The sequence below is a fragment of the Corvus brachyrhynchos genome, unplaced genomic scaffold, assembly GCF_000691975.1.
Source record: "Corvus brachyrhynchos isolate BGI_N302 unplaced genomic scaffold, ASM69197v1 scaffold80, whole genome shotgun sequence".
NCBI classification, from domain to species: domain Eukaryota; kingdom Metazoa; phylum Chordata; class Aves; order Passeriformes; family Corvidae; genus Corvus; species Corvus brachyrhynchos.
In genome coordinates, this window is record NW_008236769.1 from 14,610,825 (window position 1) to 14,628,245 (window position 17,421).

General features: G+C 47.2%; 2 protein-coding genes across 2 annotated transcripts; both read right to left on the minus strand.

Moving 5' to 3' along the window:
• Window positions 1-2,660: 2,660 nt before the first annotated feature.
• Window positions 2,661-7,662, minus strand: LOC103611204 (T-cell surface glycoprotein CD8 alpha chain). The gene is made up of 3 exons (XM_017727539.1): window positions 7,515-7,662; window positions 6,443-6,932; window positions 2,661-5,418 (listed from the first exon to the last, which is right to left on the minus strand). The coding sequence occupies exons 1-3, from the start codon at window positions 7,558-7,560 to the stop codon at window positions 5,247-5,249; spliced, it is 708 nt and encodes a 235-aa protein (XP_017583028.1). The 5' UTR covers window positions 7,561-7,662; the 3' UTR covers window positions 2,661-5,246.
• A 1,297-nt stretch (window positions 7,663-8,959) lies between these two features.
• Window positions 8,960-16,846, minus strand: LOC103611205 (T-cell surface glycoprotein CD8 alpha chain). The gene is made up of 6 exons (XM_008628687.2): window positions 16,590-16,846; window positions 15,647-16,009; window positions 14,966-15,052; window positions 14,452-14,568; window positions 13,437-13,467; window positions 8,960-11,146 (listed from the first exon to the last, which is right to left on the minus strand). Exons 1-6 carry the CDS (start codon window positions 16,633-16,635, stop codon window positions 11,101-11,103), a joined length of 690 nt encoding a protein of 229 aa, XP_008626909.1. The 5' UTR covers window positions 16,636-16,846; the 3' UTR covers window positions 8,960-11,100.
• Window positions 16,847-17,421: the final 575 nt, after the last annotated feature.

Below are 17,421 nucleotides of genomic sequence, written 5' to 3' on the forward strand. Positions count from 1 at the left end.
TCAGTGTTGAGAGCCTGTGTGCTCACCCTAACTGGAGGCTGTGCTGGGCATTTGGGAAGCAGTTCTGCAGTTTGGTTGGCACATTTTGCCCTGTGATGTGGGTTCTCTCCTGCCTGATACACTTCTGGTAACTGGAGAAAGTACTTGCAGGGGAAAAGTGAATAAAACCCTGTGGTTTTCGTACTTAAAATATTGTTGGCACCTGATGTGCATTGTCCCTAACAGGGGGTGGGAGTATCCACAGTAAAAAAAGTGTTGGATGTTGAAGCTACAGTGGTATCTGAGATCTGTCTCCATTACACTTTTGGACCGGGTTGTGAAGCCTTTAACTAGTCCCTAAACTAGCCCTGTGTGCCCCAAGAGTTTTTTAGTGCTGCAGGATGGGAGTAAAGACATTCAGCATGTTTGTATCTGTATCCAGATCACTGTGTCACTCCTTGGACTGTACAGGACTTGATATAAGCATGGTCAAAAAATTCTTGGCTGATGCTTCTCCTCTTTGCAAACTGTGTCAGAACAGCAGCTCTGTGGCAGCAAGTGCACTGGTTAGTGGTGTGGATGGGCATCAAGCCAAGAATTTTTTGACCATGCTTATATCAAGTTTAACTTCTGGGTGCTCCAAAAGGAATGGATGTTTATAAACTTGGTTTTTTTTGTAGCAGCAGCTTATTTGTAGTGTTAGTTCAATGTCTATTAATAGACTCGAGTTTTAATTTTTGTAAATGCCTTAAATAGGAAATGTATTGTGATGTGTTCTTGTGGGGTTTTGAGTCTGACTTGTGTTATATAGCATTATCAAAACTTAAAAAGAGTAGAAAGTGAATTAGTACATAGCCTTTTTAAGCTTCAAAGGTTTTGTTCCTTTTTGGCTGTCATTAACACAAAGTTCATGTCCTCACCTCCTGTTAGTACTCTCGATGTGCAGCTGCTCTCTGAAGTATTTCTTAATTAAGTCTTTTCCTGCTGTGACCTCAGCACTGCACATTGCAACTAGACATGGATGAACTAACAATCTTCCCTCCTAAAATCAGTGTTCCTCAGTGGAAACACTGTATTGATTTCAGTCTTCTTTCTGTCAGGTTAATTTTGTGGAGAAACTGAAGTGGATGCTGTGTGTTACCAGTAATGAGTCAGAGCTTCTGATCCCTGGTAGCTTAGACCTGTCTCCATCCTGTTGCTTTGAATCTTTCTTCTTGACACTTTACAGGATGGCTGCTGCTAAAATTCAAGGTTGGAGTGACCACTCGGAGCCAACTTGCCAAGTTAAAGGCAGTAAGTTTGGGTTAGATTTTCCTTGCAAGGTTTGTTTGCCCACTGCAAGATACAGTTTTTCTTTCTGTGCTTATCACTTCGGAGATTGATTTGTCTCTTGGGCAGGGAGGGATATAATGCTCTTTAATACATCCCAGTTCTTACTATTTTCCTTTTGTGAATAAGAGAAATAGGAAAAGAAGCTTTGAGAACCAGAGAAAAAAATAAAAGTGGCAGCAATGATTTGTAGTAACACTGTAATGTGGTGTTACATCACTACTCTGAATTTAATTCAAGTGTTAGTATGTAAAAAGGAAGAGTGCTTTACAAAAATATATATATGTGAGATGAGAGTGACTTAATCTTTCTCTGTGACTTCAAGTTTGCATTAAATTGGCAGTCCTGCAGAGAAATACGGAAACTGGAGTTGTTTACGGCCTCTTATAAGCTCTTACTGAGTCCTGCTGGGCCTATATGTAGGAACTGGTGTTTTGGATCACATTAACTTGAACTAATTTTTACAGGACAGCTGTATCTATGTATTCAAATGCAAAAGCCCTGGAAGTATCCAGTTCCTATTCCACTTCAGAACTTCTCACTTTCTGGAGGGTGTTGTAGAACAGCAGTGCAGACTGGCAGAGAGACTTGGTGCTTTGCTGCAGACTCAGAAGCTGGTGGGTGCTGTGACCTGGGCTGCAGTGAGCAAACCTTCCCTGAGTTCAGCAGTTGTAAAAAGGAGATCCCCTTTTCTCCTGCATTTCCTCTGCCTTGTGTTTATTTTCAGACCTGGTGGCGCTGCTCTTGGTTTCCTCCTTCTTACTGTCAGGTTATGGCTGTAACTTTTCCTTTACTTTGCTTAAGAAACAAGGGGATGGGGAAGGTGCAAATAATGCACCTTGAATGCTCCATTCAAGTCTTGAACATTATCCATGAGACATTTGCCTGGGGGGAGAGGAAATAAATATATGAACATAGCTATTTTGACTGACAGTTTTTTCCCCTCAGAACTGAGAGTAAATTCAGTATTTTGCAAGGTTTCTAAGTTGCCTGGGAGGTTTCCAGGAATGTGGAACACAAACAGATGTGATTGATCTCCCATGACAAAAATTTACATGTAGTCAATTTATTCAGCACAGATCAGGATGGGAATCAGCAATGATCAGAATGGATAGGTTGTGCTGATCCTGCATGTCAAACAGATTTGATGTCAGATGAATCAGAAGAAAGAAACCTACTTACAGGAAGGTTGTGTTTCACTGCCTATTTACTGTTCTTCCACGGGCTTTTTGTACTTTTTTCCTTGCCTAAATCTGCTTTTCTGTGTTGAATGCTTCAGAAACAGCACCAAGGGTATGGTTCCAAGCACTTGCACAAAATGCACCACAGAATTAGTCTGAGGAGTCTGGGTGGAGTTTAGGTGCCTTCCCTGTGGAGGTCATCTGTCAAATACAGGCTTGAACAGACACAGTGACTTTAACTGACCAGTCCAGTTACTGGCTCTGGTGGGGTCATCTTGGCTGTATTATGTATCTGGAGCTTATTTATCAAAATCCGTGCTCACTCAGAAAAGTTCACTGAGTAAGTGAAGCTGTGGATGGGGTAGAACCAGGGGTTTATCAACAAATTCTGGATGCTCTGTTTTGGGGGCATCTGATGCCTGCCTCGTCTTCATAGGCTTTCAGTGACCATCTTGTACTCTTTTTTCCTTTATTAGTTGAGGTTGTGGTTAGGTTGTGCAACAGCTCTTGCTCTCCCCACCATTAAGTGTTAACTCCTGGGTTGTTTGTCTTTAGCCCATCAGATTCTGAGAGTTTTGAGCTACTCCATTATTAGTATAGAGCAAGTGTGCAATTAGGTAACCATCAAGCTCTGAACAAATGTATTCCTTCTGCTCCTCTTTCAAAGTCATTCTTTATGCCAGGCTCCAGTTTGCTTTGTGTCAGCCTGTAGCAGCTTCCAGCCTTTGCCTCTGCACCCTGCTCAGTCTCCTTTTTGTGGAACTAGAACTTCTTCCATATGCTGTAAGCAAAAAGCTGTCTGGTGTCTAGGGCCTGTCCAACAGCAGCTTCCTGCATGCACAAGCAAGCACCCTTGAGCTGCTTCTCTGGACTCCAGTGCAGCCAGTCCTCCTCTTTTTATTAGTGCAAGCAGCAGTCCAGGCTCCTTGGCCAGACATTGCCACTCGACCACAAACCCATCCAGTCTGCTCTGAACTTGCATGATTTGCTAGAGGTGTATGCATGCAGGGCTGGAGTTGCTCTTGGGACTTTCCCTTCTCACTGCTGCACTTATATTTGCAATTGCTTCTTAACATTTTAGTACAAAAGATGTGGTTTTGGTTTTGCCTTCTACTGGTACCTTATTAGTAGGGGTGCAAAGGTCTTCTAAAGAAAATCCAGATTGTAAGTGGATTATAAAGAATATTGTTCCTCAGCTCCACCTGTCAATGGAAAACATCAGAGGCTCTTTTGAGCCATAGGTTTAGATCCAAGGTGCAGTGCTGGGTGAAGCTGAGCTGTGCTGGAACGTGAGCTGATCAACGAGGAATGAAGAGCTTGCAAAGCAAAGTCAGTGTTGCTTTGGAGAGCTGTGCTGGGTCACTGCCTCTGCTGGAGGCTTCCGTGGTGAAGTTGGTAATTTTTGGGGTATTCAGGGAGAAACTGGGGCAGTGACTACAAAAGGGTTTTAGTGCTTGCTCCAAGCTGTTCTGGCCCCCTCAGCCTTCTGACCTTCTGCAAAGAGGATTGTGCTGCTTTTGCAGCAAAGGTGGAATCAGAGCAGTTCAGTGCAGCGTATTGGGTATATTTGTAAAACATACTAAAATTTAAGGAGCTCAGTGATAGAAAACCTCATGTAAGAAGAGACAAAAGGACGAGTTTTACCCCCAGGTATCTTGGGATGGGCAGCAGTCCATGAATGTGTAGGATCTCACAGAAAACCCACAGCTGGAGAGCTGGATCTGCTTTTCTACTCCCTTCTCTTATAGGCTTATGCTAACTCATTATGTCTGTTACAGTGGTACTAGAGGTCCAAAATGGGAAGATTCCACTGTGCAGTGGATTTGGAGCTGTGTTCAGGGGGGTAATTACCACTGTCAGTGTTGCAATTCTTTTTCTGGACGTTGATTTCCTGTGCAAATGAAAGATTGCAGAAAAAGCACTAACAAGCAAGCCCTACAAAATGACCAAAAAAACCAAATCCAAAGATTTCCTACTTCCAGTTCTTCACTGCAAGAAGAACTTGCCTGGATCAATATTGCTTCAGGACTGGGGTCTTAGTGCAGCACTGCATGGTGGAGCATCGCTGTTAGTAACATCAGTTAATGCCCAAATATAGGTCTTTTTTATTGCTTGGGGTTTTATTTCTCTCTGTTTATCCTACAGTAGGATTCAATGCAGTAGTGAGGACTTTGTTGTGCATGTGTTCATCTTATTGAAATGCTTTTTTGAATTTAAATACCTATGTCCTGCTTCTCCCCACATGATTGTCCTGTAGGCTCCCAAGCACTACAGCAGGCAATAAATTAATCTCTGGGTCATGACATAGTAATTTAATTAGGAAGAATAACAAAACTTACAGGGATTGAAATCCAGAAAAATGCTTTCACTCAGTTTTCTGAACGGCTTTCTGTTCAATGTTTATACATTTAATTTTGGTGTGTGTCACCTGTCACATTCAACGACACTGAATAGAGAAAATACTTTTTCAAGGCAAAGCTTCCCATTCATAATGTGTGGCCTTTTGTTGGGAAAGAAGCTCTGATGCTGCAGTCAGATTGTTGCACCTCATTTGTATAAAATCTTTGGAAAGAGCTGGAGTGGGAGGGGAAGGTCACTCTGGAAGTGTGGAGATGATTTTTTGGAAGATACCAGGCAGTGATGATAACAGGGATCCTTCTCTTGCATTGACCTGTTTATCCCATGCCTTGCAAAGCAGCCAGAACATCCATCTATCTTCCTGAGGGACAGGGATGTGGTTTCAGGCCAGAGATGAACCTAGAGGGGGTTGTGGTGAGCCTTATGTCGACACAGCACGATGGTGGTGGCCAGCAGCTGGAGAAGCAGGAGACAGAGGCCTGCCAAGGGGACCCAGAGGAAGATGAGACAGAAGTACTCCAGATCTTCCTGCATTCTTCTGTCTGCAGGAATAGAGAAGAGGGAAGGTCCACTGGGTGCTCACAGCTGGTGTTACTGCCAGTTCTGGTGGAGCCAAGGGAGCTGCCCAGGGCCCTGCCTGGCGTGCCTGAGGCAGAGAGCTTCCCCTGGGCCTGCAGAGATGTTCTACTCCTGTCAGTGTTTTCTTGGGCATTGGAGGAAGGACACTTGGCCAAAAGCTCTTCTGTGTCCTCTGATGAGGCTAAAAGCAGCCCTGGACCCCAAGGTCCTACCCTCTTGCACCCTGTTTCTGGTGTGCCCAGGCATGGGATGTGCTCATGCTTTTTACATCATCCTTAGCCTTTCCTATGGGGGATGAAACACTGGAATTTAATCCTTCCTATTCTGCTAAAGCTGTATGGATTTTCACTCTTCCCCCAACCCAAAATATCTGCAGGATGCCCCTTGTTATCAGTGATGAGAATCCAGCTCTTCCCTTTCCCTCCCTGCATCCAGGCTACCTGGATCTGATGTCTTCTGGCAGGAATCCTTTTCAGTGATGCCGCACTGGGTGGTGTATCCTGGTGTGGTGGGTCCTGGTGTGGTGGCTGCTGGTACAGTGGTGGTGACTATAAGTGAAAGGGATGAATTCAGAATGTAAAAGGGAAATACAGTGAAGTAACTCTCCTGCCTTTCTTCTCTCCTACCCGGGCACTGCTGTTCCTGTGCACAGCAAAGGGCTCAGCTGGGGGGAACTTTACATAGAGCCCATTTGGATGGGGTGTCCCCCAGGGAGGGTCTCCCAAGAGCCAGTAGGGAGCTGCAGCCTCCTTATTTCTCACTTTCTGACACCATGCTCAGAAAGCCTGAGCCCCTGAGCCTGGCAGTACTTTTGGGAGCTGTGTGAGCTGAGGAAGCAGGGGGTGGTGGACTTTGCTTTAGCCTTCTCCCTTCAGAGCCATGGGTGGCATGGGGAAGTGAGGATGGGGAGGCAATGCTGGGTCTGCCCAGTCATCTTTGCCTTTGGGCAGGAGCAGTCCCAGGAACAGAGGTGGCAAGCAGGGAGCCTCTGGCAGGAGGACGAGTGGGTTGGTCACAGGATGCCTTGGGCAAGCAAGGAGGGAAATGGGGTTTGTGGGAGAGACAGCTGTGAAAAAGGGCATGGGCAGGAGGTGCTGGGCATTTTGTCAGGGCTGAGTGAGGTTGGGTGAAGGTGTTGCTGACCTGGAAGGAAAGCAGGCTGGCCAGGGCTGAAGAACAGCATCTGGTTGAAATTCATCATGCAGAAATAGTTCCCCTCGTCCTGCGGTGTGAAAGACTTCACTACCAGCAGATAGATCGAGTTGTGTTTGCTCGCCTCAAAGCGAGGGGATGTTCTCTGATCCCTGCTGAATGTGGTCCGGGAAACGGAACTGATGAAGACGATGAAGTGAAGGGTCCCACTCTTGTCCTGGTGGATCCAGAATGCGCCACTGTTCTTGTCAGTCTGCCCCTCCAGCTCCAGCCTCTGTCCCACACGGAGCTGGGTGATGTCCTTGGGAGACCTGACCTTCATCTCAAGTGACTGGCCATGGATCCCAGGGCAGCCTGCAGGAGAGAAATCCTTGCTGGAAGCTCTTGGGAAGACTAAAAGGGTTCTCTGAGGACACTTCCCTCCCTGGCCATGGGCTGGAGTTACAAATGCAGAGGGAAGACCGCGCTGTCTGGATGATGTGAAGGTTTTCTTGGAGTCCTTGCTGGGCTGGTGCAAGGAGGGTGCTCAGCAATCAGCCACCCGGGCTTTTACGGTGGGTGCTGCCCTTCCAGTGCCTTCTCAGGGACATTACCCCTTCCCTGCTTCTCCAAAGTGATAAGCTATACAAGCTCCCTATAAACTCTTAACTTATAAACCTCTTTTTTCTGCCCTTCTCCCTCCCTTCCAGAGCCACTCATTTGAGCAGTCTCCCTTCCCAGGGAGGGTGGTGCTGCAGCCACCCCTCCGGCTGCCCTTTGCCGGCTGAGGTGATTCTGCCTCTCCCCCCACAATTACTGAGCACACCTCAAAGCCAGCCTTTCTGGTTTGATTTTTGCCTCCCCTTTAACTAGTTAGTCCTATGTCTTGAATTTGATAGAAGGGTTTTCCTTGCCCGTCCCGGTGGAGGGGCTGCACAACCCCGTGTTGGTACTCACAGAGTCCCAGAGCGAGCAGCAGGAGCAGGGCAGGAGACCTGTCCATCTTCTCCTGGGGTGTCTGCGCTTGGGGCTGGTGCAGTGCAGCTGAGATGATCTTTGTCCCTTCACTTGGGAGGCTGTGTCGCTCTTTGGGGAGGATGTGATGTCATCCGGACCCCACCATCAGGACACATTCAGTTCAAGTCCAAAATTTGGGTTCCTTTAACCTCATCATTTCTTAGAAGCGCCTCAAGGATTTTTCCTGGATGACTTTCATAGAGATCCAGAGTGATGCTGCTCATGGCTGAAGTAGGATCAGGCACCACAGCCTGCTGTTCCCTCCTCACAGATTCTGTGCAGAAGATACAGACCAGTCCCATCCTTTGGTGCGGGCCCTAGAATGCTTTTCTTGGCAGGGATTCTGCCTCTTTCTCTTGAGCACATTCATGGAGTCCCATGTGCATGGCAGAGCCCACAGTGACACAGGTGCTTCATGGTGTAGATCCACAGGTGTGGTTTGTCTCCAAGCACAGGTTTCTGGCACACAGACAGGTATTTCTCTATTGTTCTTGTTGCACTTCTTCTTTGTTCAGTTCTTCTTTGCTATTGCTCAGCAAAAGCCTTTTCATACAAGGTAGTTGGTCTAGGAGCTGGAACCTGTTGAGACTGCCCCTTGCACAAGTGTTTTGCTTTCTCTTTGTTTTCAAAACTTGTGGTTCTCTTCTTTCACCACAGGGTCTTCTGCTCTTCAAAAATACCCTTCTATGCTTCACCAGAGAGGGCCCTTGCTGCTGCCTCGAGGTGACCACTTGCACATGGGGATGGGTGATGCTTCCTGGACCTTTTCATGCACGGAAAGAAACATTTCACCAGAGTGCAAGGGGCTGGGCTGATGTTTGATTTATTTCTTTCTTCTTTACTTTCCTGTTGATTGCTCTTCTTTTTTTATTACACCTTTGCAGAGAAGCTCCTTATTTTCCTTGGTCTGTCAGAAACCAGGTGCTGCTGAGTTTAATGCCCTTGATATTGGTGCTGCTACTCAGAGCATGAGATGACCAGGCCATCTTGTCCTGGGGCGTCTGCCCTTGGAGACAGTGCAGCACAGCTGAGATGATCTTTGTCACTTGGTTTGGGAGGGTGTGCCGTTCTTTGGGGAGCATGTGATGTCATCAGGACCCTCTTGGGTAAAGTGACAATGCTTGGCATCTGTGGCAAAACGTTGAGGGAAAAAAGAATTTCTGAAGAAATTAGTGTCTAGTCCAGAATTTGTAATTTGCTTATTGTTTTACCTACTTGTGGTTCTTTTGTCTCACCACAGGTTGCTTCTGTCCTGCCCCAAACCCCCTTGAGTGCTCCAGTGGAGAGCCCTTGCTGCTGTCTCTGGGTGACCACTGGCACAGGGGGACGAGTGATGTTTCCTGGAACTTTGCACACACAGGCTTTCCTGTTGATTATCTTTCTGTGTAAGGTTTTTGTTTGGGTTTTTTTGTTTGTTTTTTTTTTAATTAACCCTTTCCCAGGAAGCCTCTTGTTTCCTGGGTCTGTCAGAATCCAGGTGCCCCTGGCTTTGATGCCATTGCTATTTGTGCTGCTACTGAGAGCTTATGTGCTGCTACTGAGTTATGGAAAATGGTTTAGGAACTGTGTTTATATTACTGGGCATCAGAGTGTGTTGGTGAGTGGGGAAAGCTGTTGCTGGGCTGCTGAGATGTGTGAGGGTCACTGGTGCTGTGTGAACTGTGGCCTGCAGAGTGTGGGTTGGAGGATCAGTGTGAGGATGTGTTGAGGGAGGCAGGAGCCATCCCAGAGCCTCCTGAATTTGGCACTGGGCTTGAAAGTGATCAGGTGTGTTCTGAAATAACAAACAACAAAAAACCCCCTCTGAAACAAATAAAACCCTCAAAGCAAACAGATCCTGCTTCTATTTCTTCATCTGCTTGAAGAAGATTTCTGTGTGGGGATCAGCACCAGAGCAGAAGGAGCACATTGCCCTTCTGCCTGGGCTGCAGGAACGCGGTGTGATGTGTAATGTGAAAAAGTGGATAGAGTGACTGAGAATAGTGAGGCAAAACCTATAGCTTTTTAAGGTAAACTTTTAGCTCACTGATTCAGTAAGAGACCACCCAACAATTAAATTGTTCTTATATCCCAAATTTTGAGGCTTTTCTGTTAATTTTTTCTTCATAGTGTATGTAGAGCCATGTAGTTGTCATTCAGTATTTGCCTGCTATTGCTCAGATACACTCATCTAGTCCCAAATTATTTTGTATTTCTTTAAAAATTCTTACAAACAAGTAAGTTGGTAAGAACTTTGTTTTTCTCTGATTTTCTCTCCTTCCTATCTTCTTTACAGAGGAGGAGATTATCAAAGGGTTTCTTCCACTCCTTGTTTTGCCAGGTTTTTATCATCCCCGTGACAGGAATTCCAGAGTACCCGCAGACTCTTTATCTCAGGCACTTTCATGGCAGCTTCCTGGGATGTGGGAGTGTTACTGAGCCCATCAGCAAATCCCTGGGAAGATACCTTTAGATGATTTTAGGCTGTGGTAAGCTGGAAGCTGGAGTCTGCCATCCTAAAGCTCAAGAGGGTGTATAAATCACTGGCTTTTCTGTTACCCAACACTTTCTCAAACACTTCTTTATTATCTTCCTGAAGGATTTTAGCTTTTGTGAGACTAGGAACTGAAGAAAGAAAGCAATAATGGTCATGAATCTGACTAGAATAATTTTATTTTTTGTCTCAGTTCTTGAATTGCAAGTGTACTAAGGAAATATTTACATGAAATATAGAGCTGAAAAAACAGAACTTGCAGTAGCCTGTAACAGAACTTGCAGTAGCCTGTCCTCAAAAAATCAACATGTTAAATGTGCTGTTCAACCAAAACAAGTGACAAAGATTTTTTTATTTTGATCCCTCAGCCATTTCCCTCAGAAAGAAAGCAAATCCCACTTTCCTTGCTGGGGCCAAACTCCTGCAGAGATAGGTGGGTTGGGGGTAGCAGCAGAACCAGGCTAGTATGAGGTGAACAGTGAACCTTAGCCCCCTGTAAAAACCTCCAAAATAAGGCCCTTTAATCCATATTTAGCTTCTCAGTGCAGTCTAATATTCCATTACATGAAACAATAGAAACCCCAGGAGAGAGGGTACCACAACAAGAGGATGTGTTGAGTGAGGATAATAATTTGTAAGGCATCGTGTAGCAAATTCCACCTTTGGCTGCATTTTGGGAGGAAATTGCTCACAGCCTTGAGCAGAGGTCCAGCTCAAGTCCTTATTTCTCATCAGCTTCTCACTGAGGCACATCAGCATCAGGATTGGCCTGGCTGTTGTGCCTGAACCCCGTCACTGGGAAGAGAGACGGCCTCTGGCCTTGGGCATTGACAGGAGAAGCTCAGGGTTTGGAAGGAGCTGTGCTTTCCCCTGTGGTTCACAGGGAAGTGCTGCTGCTTGTCTGTGTGCCTGTGCTCCCAAGATCTTGTCTCTTCAAATCTGGCAGAGTGGGTGAGGTGCAGTCACATTGTGGATAACGTAGGAGGTGGATTTCTGTGCTGATAGCTCCCGGGAGAAGATCCAGAAGCCAGAAGGTGCAGATGCTGATTTGTGTTAGTTTGGGGTCCTGGGTTTTGTGGGGGGCTTCCCGTTTGCAGGTCTGGAGAGAGAAGAGGGTTTGGTTTACTCAGATGGGACAGGAGCAAAAAGGCAATTAAGGCTCCTTGAGCCTTGGGCTGTAGCCAGGGACCTCCAAGAGGAGGCTACAAAGTGTCCCTAAATCATCTTTGTGCAAGGGAAAGATCTGCCACCATTTCCAGTAGTGACAGGCACCAGAAGGATATTCTCAACATACACTGATGGTCAATTCTTTTATCAATTAAAAAGTAAAGTGGGCTTTTAAAATTTACCTCTGACTTCTGCATTCTCCTGCCCTGTCATTATACCTTTCTCCACATTCAGAAAGAAATGAAGAAAGAAGAGCTCAGGGTTTGCAGGGTTTTTTTTGAGTTAGACAAGGTGTTATCAATTCAGAGAGAGTTTTTCTTGTTGGAACGTGTTGCCTACAGAGAAGTTTGAAAGGAGGCTTTCCAGAGAGTCAACGTGCACACGGAATTATAGAAATGACTGGTGTCCATCGACGGAGAGTTTTATGCTGATCTAATGAGTTGGGGATTTGGCACCCATTTTCAGGGCAGATTAATTGGTGGTGGAAAATGAATCCTGCTGCTGCCAGCAAGGATTGCAGGCCAGATCCTGGGGTGCTCCTTAATGGAGTGAATTACACTGTGAACTTCCAAAGAGCTTCCTTTCACAAAGCAGGAGCTGCTCAGAGCAGCAGGAATTTCGTCTCTAAACAAAAACTGAAATGTGCTACAATAGCTAAAGGCACAGCTCTGTCAAGTTAGGGCTGCTGCAGGAGAGCCATCCTGAGGAGGTGATTTCCTGACACCCCTGTCTAATGACCACTGCATCAGGGCAACACTGGAGAGCTCTGCAGGGTGTTTTTCTCCCCACAGAGACAGATCATCCCTGCACAGAGCTGGCAACAGGGGTTGAGATAAATGAAGAATGCAAACACAGTCCTAAACAAGGCTGCACAGAGAACTCTTCCTTATCATTTCTCGCCTGGAAAGGCAGGCGAGGATCAGGAGGGTGCTGGGTGTAATAAATATCCCCTGTGAAAATGACAGTCTGTTCCCTTTCACAGACAGGTAAAAAAAAAATACAACCTGCCTTTAAAAGAAAAATAAATTTGTAGGGATCCATTTTCTGCTAATGGTGGGGAGAGAGGTTCTTTCTGAATGATTGTATTAATTTGGAGAAGTAAACAACAATTTCCTTTGTTACTGTGAAACCATGGATGTATAACAAGGACCAGGAATTTATCTGATTTAAAAGATGCTTTAACTGGCAAAGAATGAGGCTTCAGAGGTGTGAACGTGCTGTTCCAAAGTTTCTTGGCAACCCAGCTGTTCCAAGCACCAGCCCAGCCCTGGCTGCCCTTGAGCAGTAGTGGGGATTTCTCGGTGTCTCTCTTGCCACAAGCCCCAGGGTGCACAAGGCTTGCAAAAGTGTAGAAGTGGTTTCCTGCAGAGCAGGAGAGGTGAGAAACCAGCTGCAGGGAGGTCAATCTGCAGAAGCAAAATGTGTGTGAGCAAAGGCATTTCCTCTTCCAAAATGAGGAATTGCAATTCTCATGCTGATCTTGTTTTCCTGGTGACTCAGGGTGAGGGGTGGGCTGGGAGGCAGGAGGGAAAGCATAAAGAAAAGGTTCCTGTGTGCCCTAGAAACTGGGTTACCCCTCAATCTATTGCTGTCTGCACCAGTGTTTCTCAGGAGAGTCATGCCAGGCTGCAGCAGCCTCTCTGCTACTGTTCCTTGGTGCCTGTTCGGGAAACAGAGGCAGGAAGCCATGGTGCTGTTGGTCCAAAATGGTGCAGAGGGGGATTTGGGATCCAGGAACTCGCATGTAATCCATGGGGACATCTGAATGTGTAGTGATGAAATCACAGAACTGTTCTGGGGATGGGAAGGGATGAAATACAGTCCCCCTCAGGCTGAAGTTGGGAGTGGTGCATTGGGAGCACAGAAACACGGATAATTATGAGAAGTGGGTGATGCACAAAGTTTTTGGGCTGCCACAAGCACCTCCTGTCTTTCTGTTTCATATCTGCTGCAGGGTTGGAGCTCAGTGATTTGAATTACTTAATAGATGAAAACAAAAAAACCCACCTCCAAACAAACAAAAAGTCCCAAACAAAACCAAGAACAGAGCACAGGAGAAGCTTCTGTTCTGTTTTTGCCCTTAAGTCATTACTCAGGCCCCTCCCAACCACCTTCTATCAGATGAAGAATTTTTAGGTTGCCTTTTGACACCAGCCTCCTTTATCTCTTGAGGGTGAGATGTTGCCAAGTTGAACAGAAAAATGCCAATGCCTGTCACTCACCTCTTACACCTGCATCTTCGTCTTCTGGTTCCTAAAAAAAGAGAGAAAATGTTTTAGTTCAAAGGTACTAAGTCCCAGCTCAGGAAAGAACCACTCCGGTGAGGCACGGCTGGTGTTCCCCAGAAGCTGATATCTTTAAGACTAACAATGGATAAACCAAGCCTATTTTTGAGGAAATCCATGCCAGGGAATGGTGCTGCAGCTCATGTTACCCCAGTAATCCACTTAAATATTCTCGTGAATTCATCTTTAGGGTGGGTAGCAGCAGCAGGGTCAGCCTGGGAACACTGAGGGTGAACTGTTTCTATTTGCTGTCTCTGGTGACTTTGGCACATTGCTGAAAATCCCTCAGCAGCAATTATTTCTACAGCAGGTGATGGCAATGAGGCTACATGGCATGCACCTAAGTTAATGATGCTGTTCCCTATCTTAGCCTCTGTGTTGTTCCTTTGGGGTGGATGCAGCAAAATAAAATGTCCAGCCATTAATTTCAGATCAAGGTAAAAATCCGTCCTCAGAGGCTTGGTCTGAAGCTGAAATTGACTATAGCTGAGGTCTTTTCACTGATCATAATGTAATGAAGTTTCTCATCTGGTTCCAGCTTGAGCTGCTAATGGGACTCTCAGCATTTACTGGAGCATATTTACCGAGTTAGGTCAGAATGTTTCAGGCTCTGGGACTTTAACCTCTGAGACACCCATTTGGTAGAGCCAAGACAGTTGATAGAGTAAATACTGTCTCTTCCTAATGTATGGTTTTTCCTTGAAGGTCTTTTCCAACATAAATAATTTCCTGACTCTATGATTCTAAGTTGATAATTCTTTCTCATCTTAATCCTTCTGATGAGGATTAAAATACAGACACTGATTTTAGCAGTGGTCCTTCTCTTGCATTGACTGTGTTCTGGTTATCTGCTGCCTCCCAAAGCAGCCAGAACATCCATCTATCTCCCTGAGGGACAGGGATGTGGTCTCAGGCCAGAGGTGCATTTGGAGGGGGTTGTGGTGAGCCTTACGTCGACACAGCACGATGGTGATCACCAGGGCGATGAGGAGCAGGAGGCAGGCACCTGCCAAGGGGACCCAGATGAAGATGTGACAGGAGAAATCCAGATCTTCCTGCGTTCTTCTGTCTGCAGGAATAGAGAGGAGGAAAGGTCCACCAGGTGCTCATGGCCGGTGTTACGGCCAGTTCTGGTGCAGTCATTCTCCTGGGGACTTGAGGGAGAATATGTGGGCAAAAGTTTTCTCGTCTCCTGCTGAGGCTAAAAGCAGCCCCAGCCCCCAAGGCTCTACCCTCCCTCCCCTGTTCCTGGTGTGCCCAGGCATGGGACATGCTCGTGCTTTTTACATCATCTTTAGCCTTTATTAGGTTGGATGAAATGCTGGAATTTAATCCTTGCATCTGTGATAAAGAAGCTCTGTGGATCTTCTCTCTCCCTCCCAATCCCAAAATGCCTGCAGGATCCCCCTTGGTGTTAGTGGAGCAGAGTCCAGCCCTTCCCCTCTCCCTCCCTCCATTCAGGTTACCTGGATCCGGAGTCTTGGGGTTGGAGTCCTCAGTTATGCCACGCTTGGGGATGGGTCCACGTGTGGTGGGTGCCACTGTCGTGGTGACTATAAGTGAAATGGATTAATTCAGAAGGTAGGGAAATACAATAAAACAGGTCTTTCCTGCCCTTCTGCTCTCCTAACCTTGCCAGGGCACAGGTGCTCCTGAGTTCAGCTCCAGGACAGCTTCATGGAGCCTGTTTTTCAGGGGGACTCCCCCAGGGAGGGTCTCCCAAGAGCCAGTAGGGAGCTGCAGCCTCCTTATTTCTCACTTTCTGACACCATGCTCAGAAAGCCTGAGCCCCTGAGCCTGGCAGTACTTTTGGGAGCTGTGTGTGCTGAGGAAGTAGGGGGTGGTGGTGGTGGACTTTGCTTTAGCCTTCTCCCTTCAGAGCCATGGGTGGCATGGGGCAGTGAGGATGGGGAGGCAATGCTGGGTCTGCCCAGTCATCTTTGCCTTTGGGCAGGAGCAGTCCCAGGAACAGAGGTGGCAAGCAGGGAGCCTCTGGCAGGAGGACGAGTGGGTTGGTCACAGGATGCCTTGGGCAAGCAAGGAGGGAAATGGGGTTTGTGGGAGAGACAGCTGTGAAAAAGGGCATGGGCAGGAGGTGCTGGGCATTTTGTCAGGGCTGAGTGAGGTTGGGTGAAGGTGTTGCTGACCTGGAAGGAAAGCAGGCTGGCCAGGGCTGAAGAACAGCATCTGGTTGAAATTCATCATGCAGAAATAGTTCCCCTCGTCCTGCGGTGTGAAAGACTTCACTACCAGCAGATAGATCGAGTTGTGTTTGCTCGCCTCAAAGCGAGGGGATGTTCTCTGATCCCTGCTGAATGTGGTCCGGGAAACGGAACTGATGAAGACGATGAAGTGAAGGGTCCCACTCTTGTCCTGGTGGATCCAGAATGCGCCACTGTTCTTGTCAGTCTGCCCCTCCAGCTCCAGCCTCTGTCCCACACGGAGCTGGGTGATGTCCTTGGGAGACCTGACCTTCATCTCAAGTGACTGGCCATGGATCCCAGGGCAGCCTGCAGGAGAGAAATCCTTGCTGGAAGCTCTTGGGAAGACTAAAAGGGTTCTCTGAGGACACTTCCCTCCCTGGCCATGGGCTGGAGGTACAAATGCAGAGGGAAGACCGCGCTGTCTGGATGATGTGAAGGTTTTCTTGGAGTCCTTGCTGGGCTGGTGCAAGGAGGGTGCTCAGCAATCAGCCACCCGGGCTTTTACGGTGGGTGCTGCCCTTCCAGTGCCTTCTCAGGGACATTACCCCTTCCCTGCTTCTCCAAAGTGATAAGCTATACAAGCTCCCTATAAACTCTTAACTTATAAACCTCTTTTTTTCTGCCCTTCTCCCTCCCTTCCAGAGCCACTCATTTGAGCAGTCTCCCTTCCCAGGGAGGGTGGTGCTGCAGCCACCCCTCCGGCTGCCCTTTGCCGGCTGAGGTGATGCCACCTTTCCTTCCAAACCTACTGAGCACACCTCAAAGCCAGCCCTTTTGGTTTGATTTCCCCCCCCTTAACTATTTATCACATTTTATTGGATCCAGTGGAAGGGTTTTCCTTGCCCGTCCCGGTGGAGGGGCTGCACAACCCCGTGTCGGTACTCACAGAGTCCCAGAGCGAGCAGCAGGAGCAGGGCAGGAGACCTGTCCATCTTCTCCTGGGGTGTCTGCGCTTGGGGCTGGTGCAGTGCAGCTGAGATGATCTTTGTCCCTTCACTTGGGAGGCTGTGTCGCTCTTTGGGGAGGATGTGATGTCATCCGGACCCTCTTGGGTAAGGAGCTGATGCTCAGCATCTGTGGCATAACGAGGAAAAAAGTATTTCTGCAGAAATTAGTTTCTAGATCAGAATCTGGGTTCTTTTATCCTTATCAGTTCTTAATGGTGCCTCAAGGTTTTTCCTGGATGACTTCCCTAGAGATCCAGAGTGATGCCGCTCATGACTGAGGTAGCATCAGCCTGCTGTCCCCAGCCCTCTGGGGGTCCACAGCAGCCCCAGCTCCACAGAAGTTATGGATGAGTCCCATGCTTTTGGTGCAGGCTGCACTTCGCTTTCCTTGGCAGGGATTCTGCCTCCTACCCTTGAGCACACTCAGGGGATCCCATGTGGATGGCAGAGCCCACACGATTTTGTTACCCGGTGAGACGCAGGTGTTTCATGGCATAGATCATACATATCATTTATCTCCAAGCACACGTGTTGCTGGCACACAGCTGGGTTCTTCAGGTGCTTGATTGTTCTGTTTGCAATTCTTCTTTGTTTAATTCTTCTTTGTAATTGCAAATCTCTTTGCACAAAGCAGGTGGTCTGTGAGCAGAAATCTCACAGGAGTGCCCAGTGTCCAGGGTGTGCTTTGCTTTTTGTTTGTTTTAACAGCTCATGGCTCTCTCACCACAGGTGCTTCCTCTCTGCCAAAAAAAACCCCTTGTGTGCCTCAGT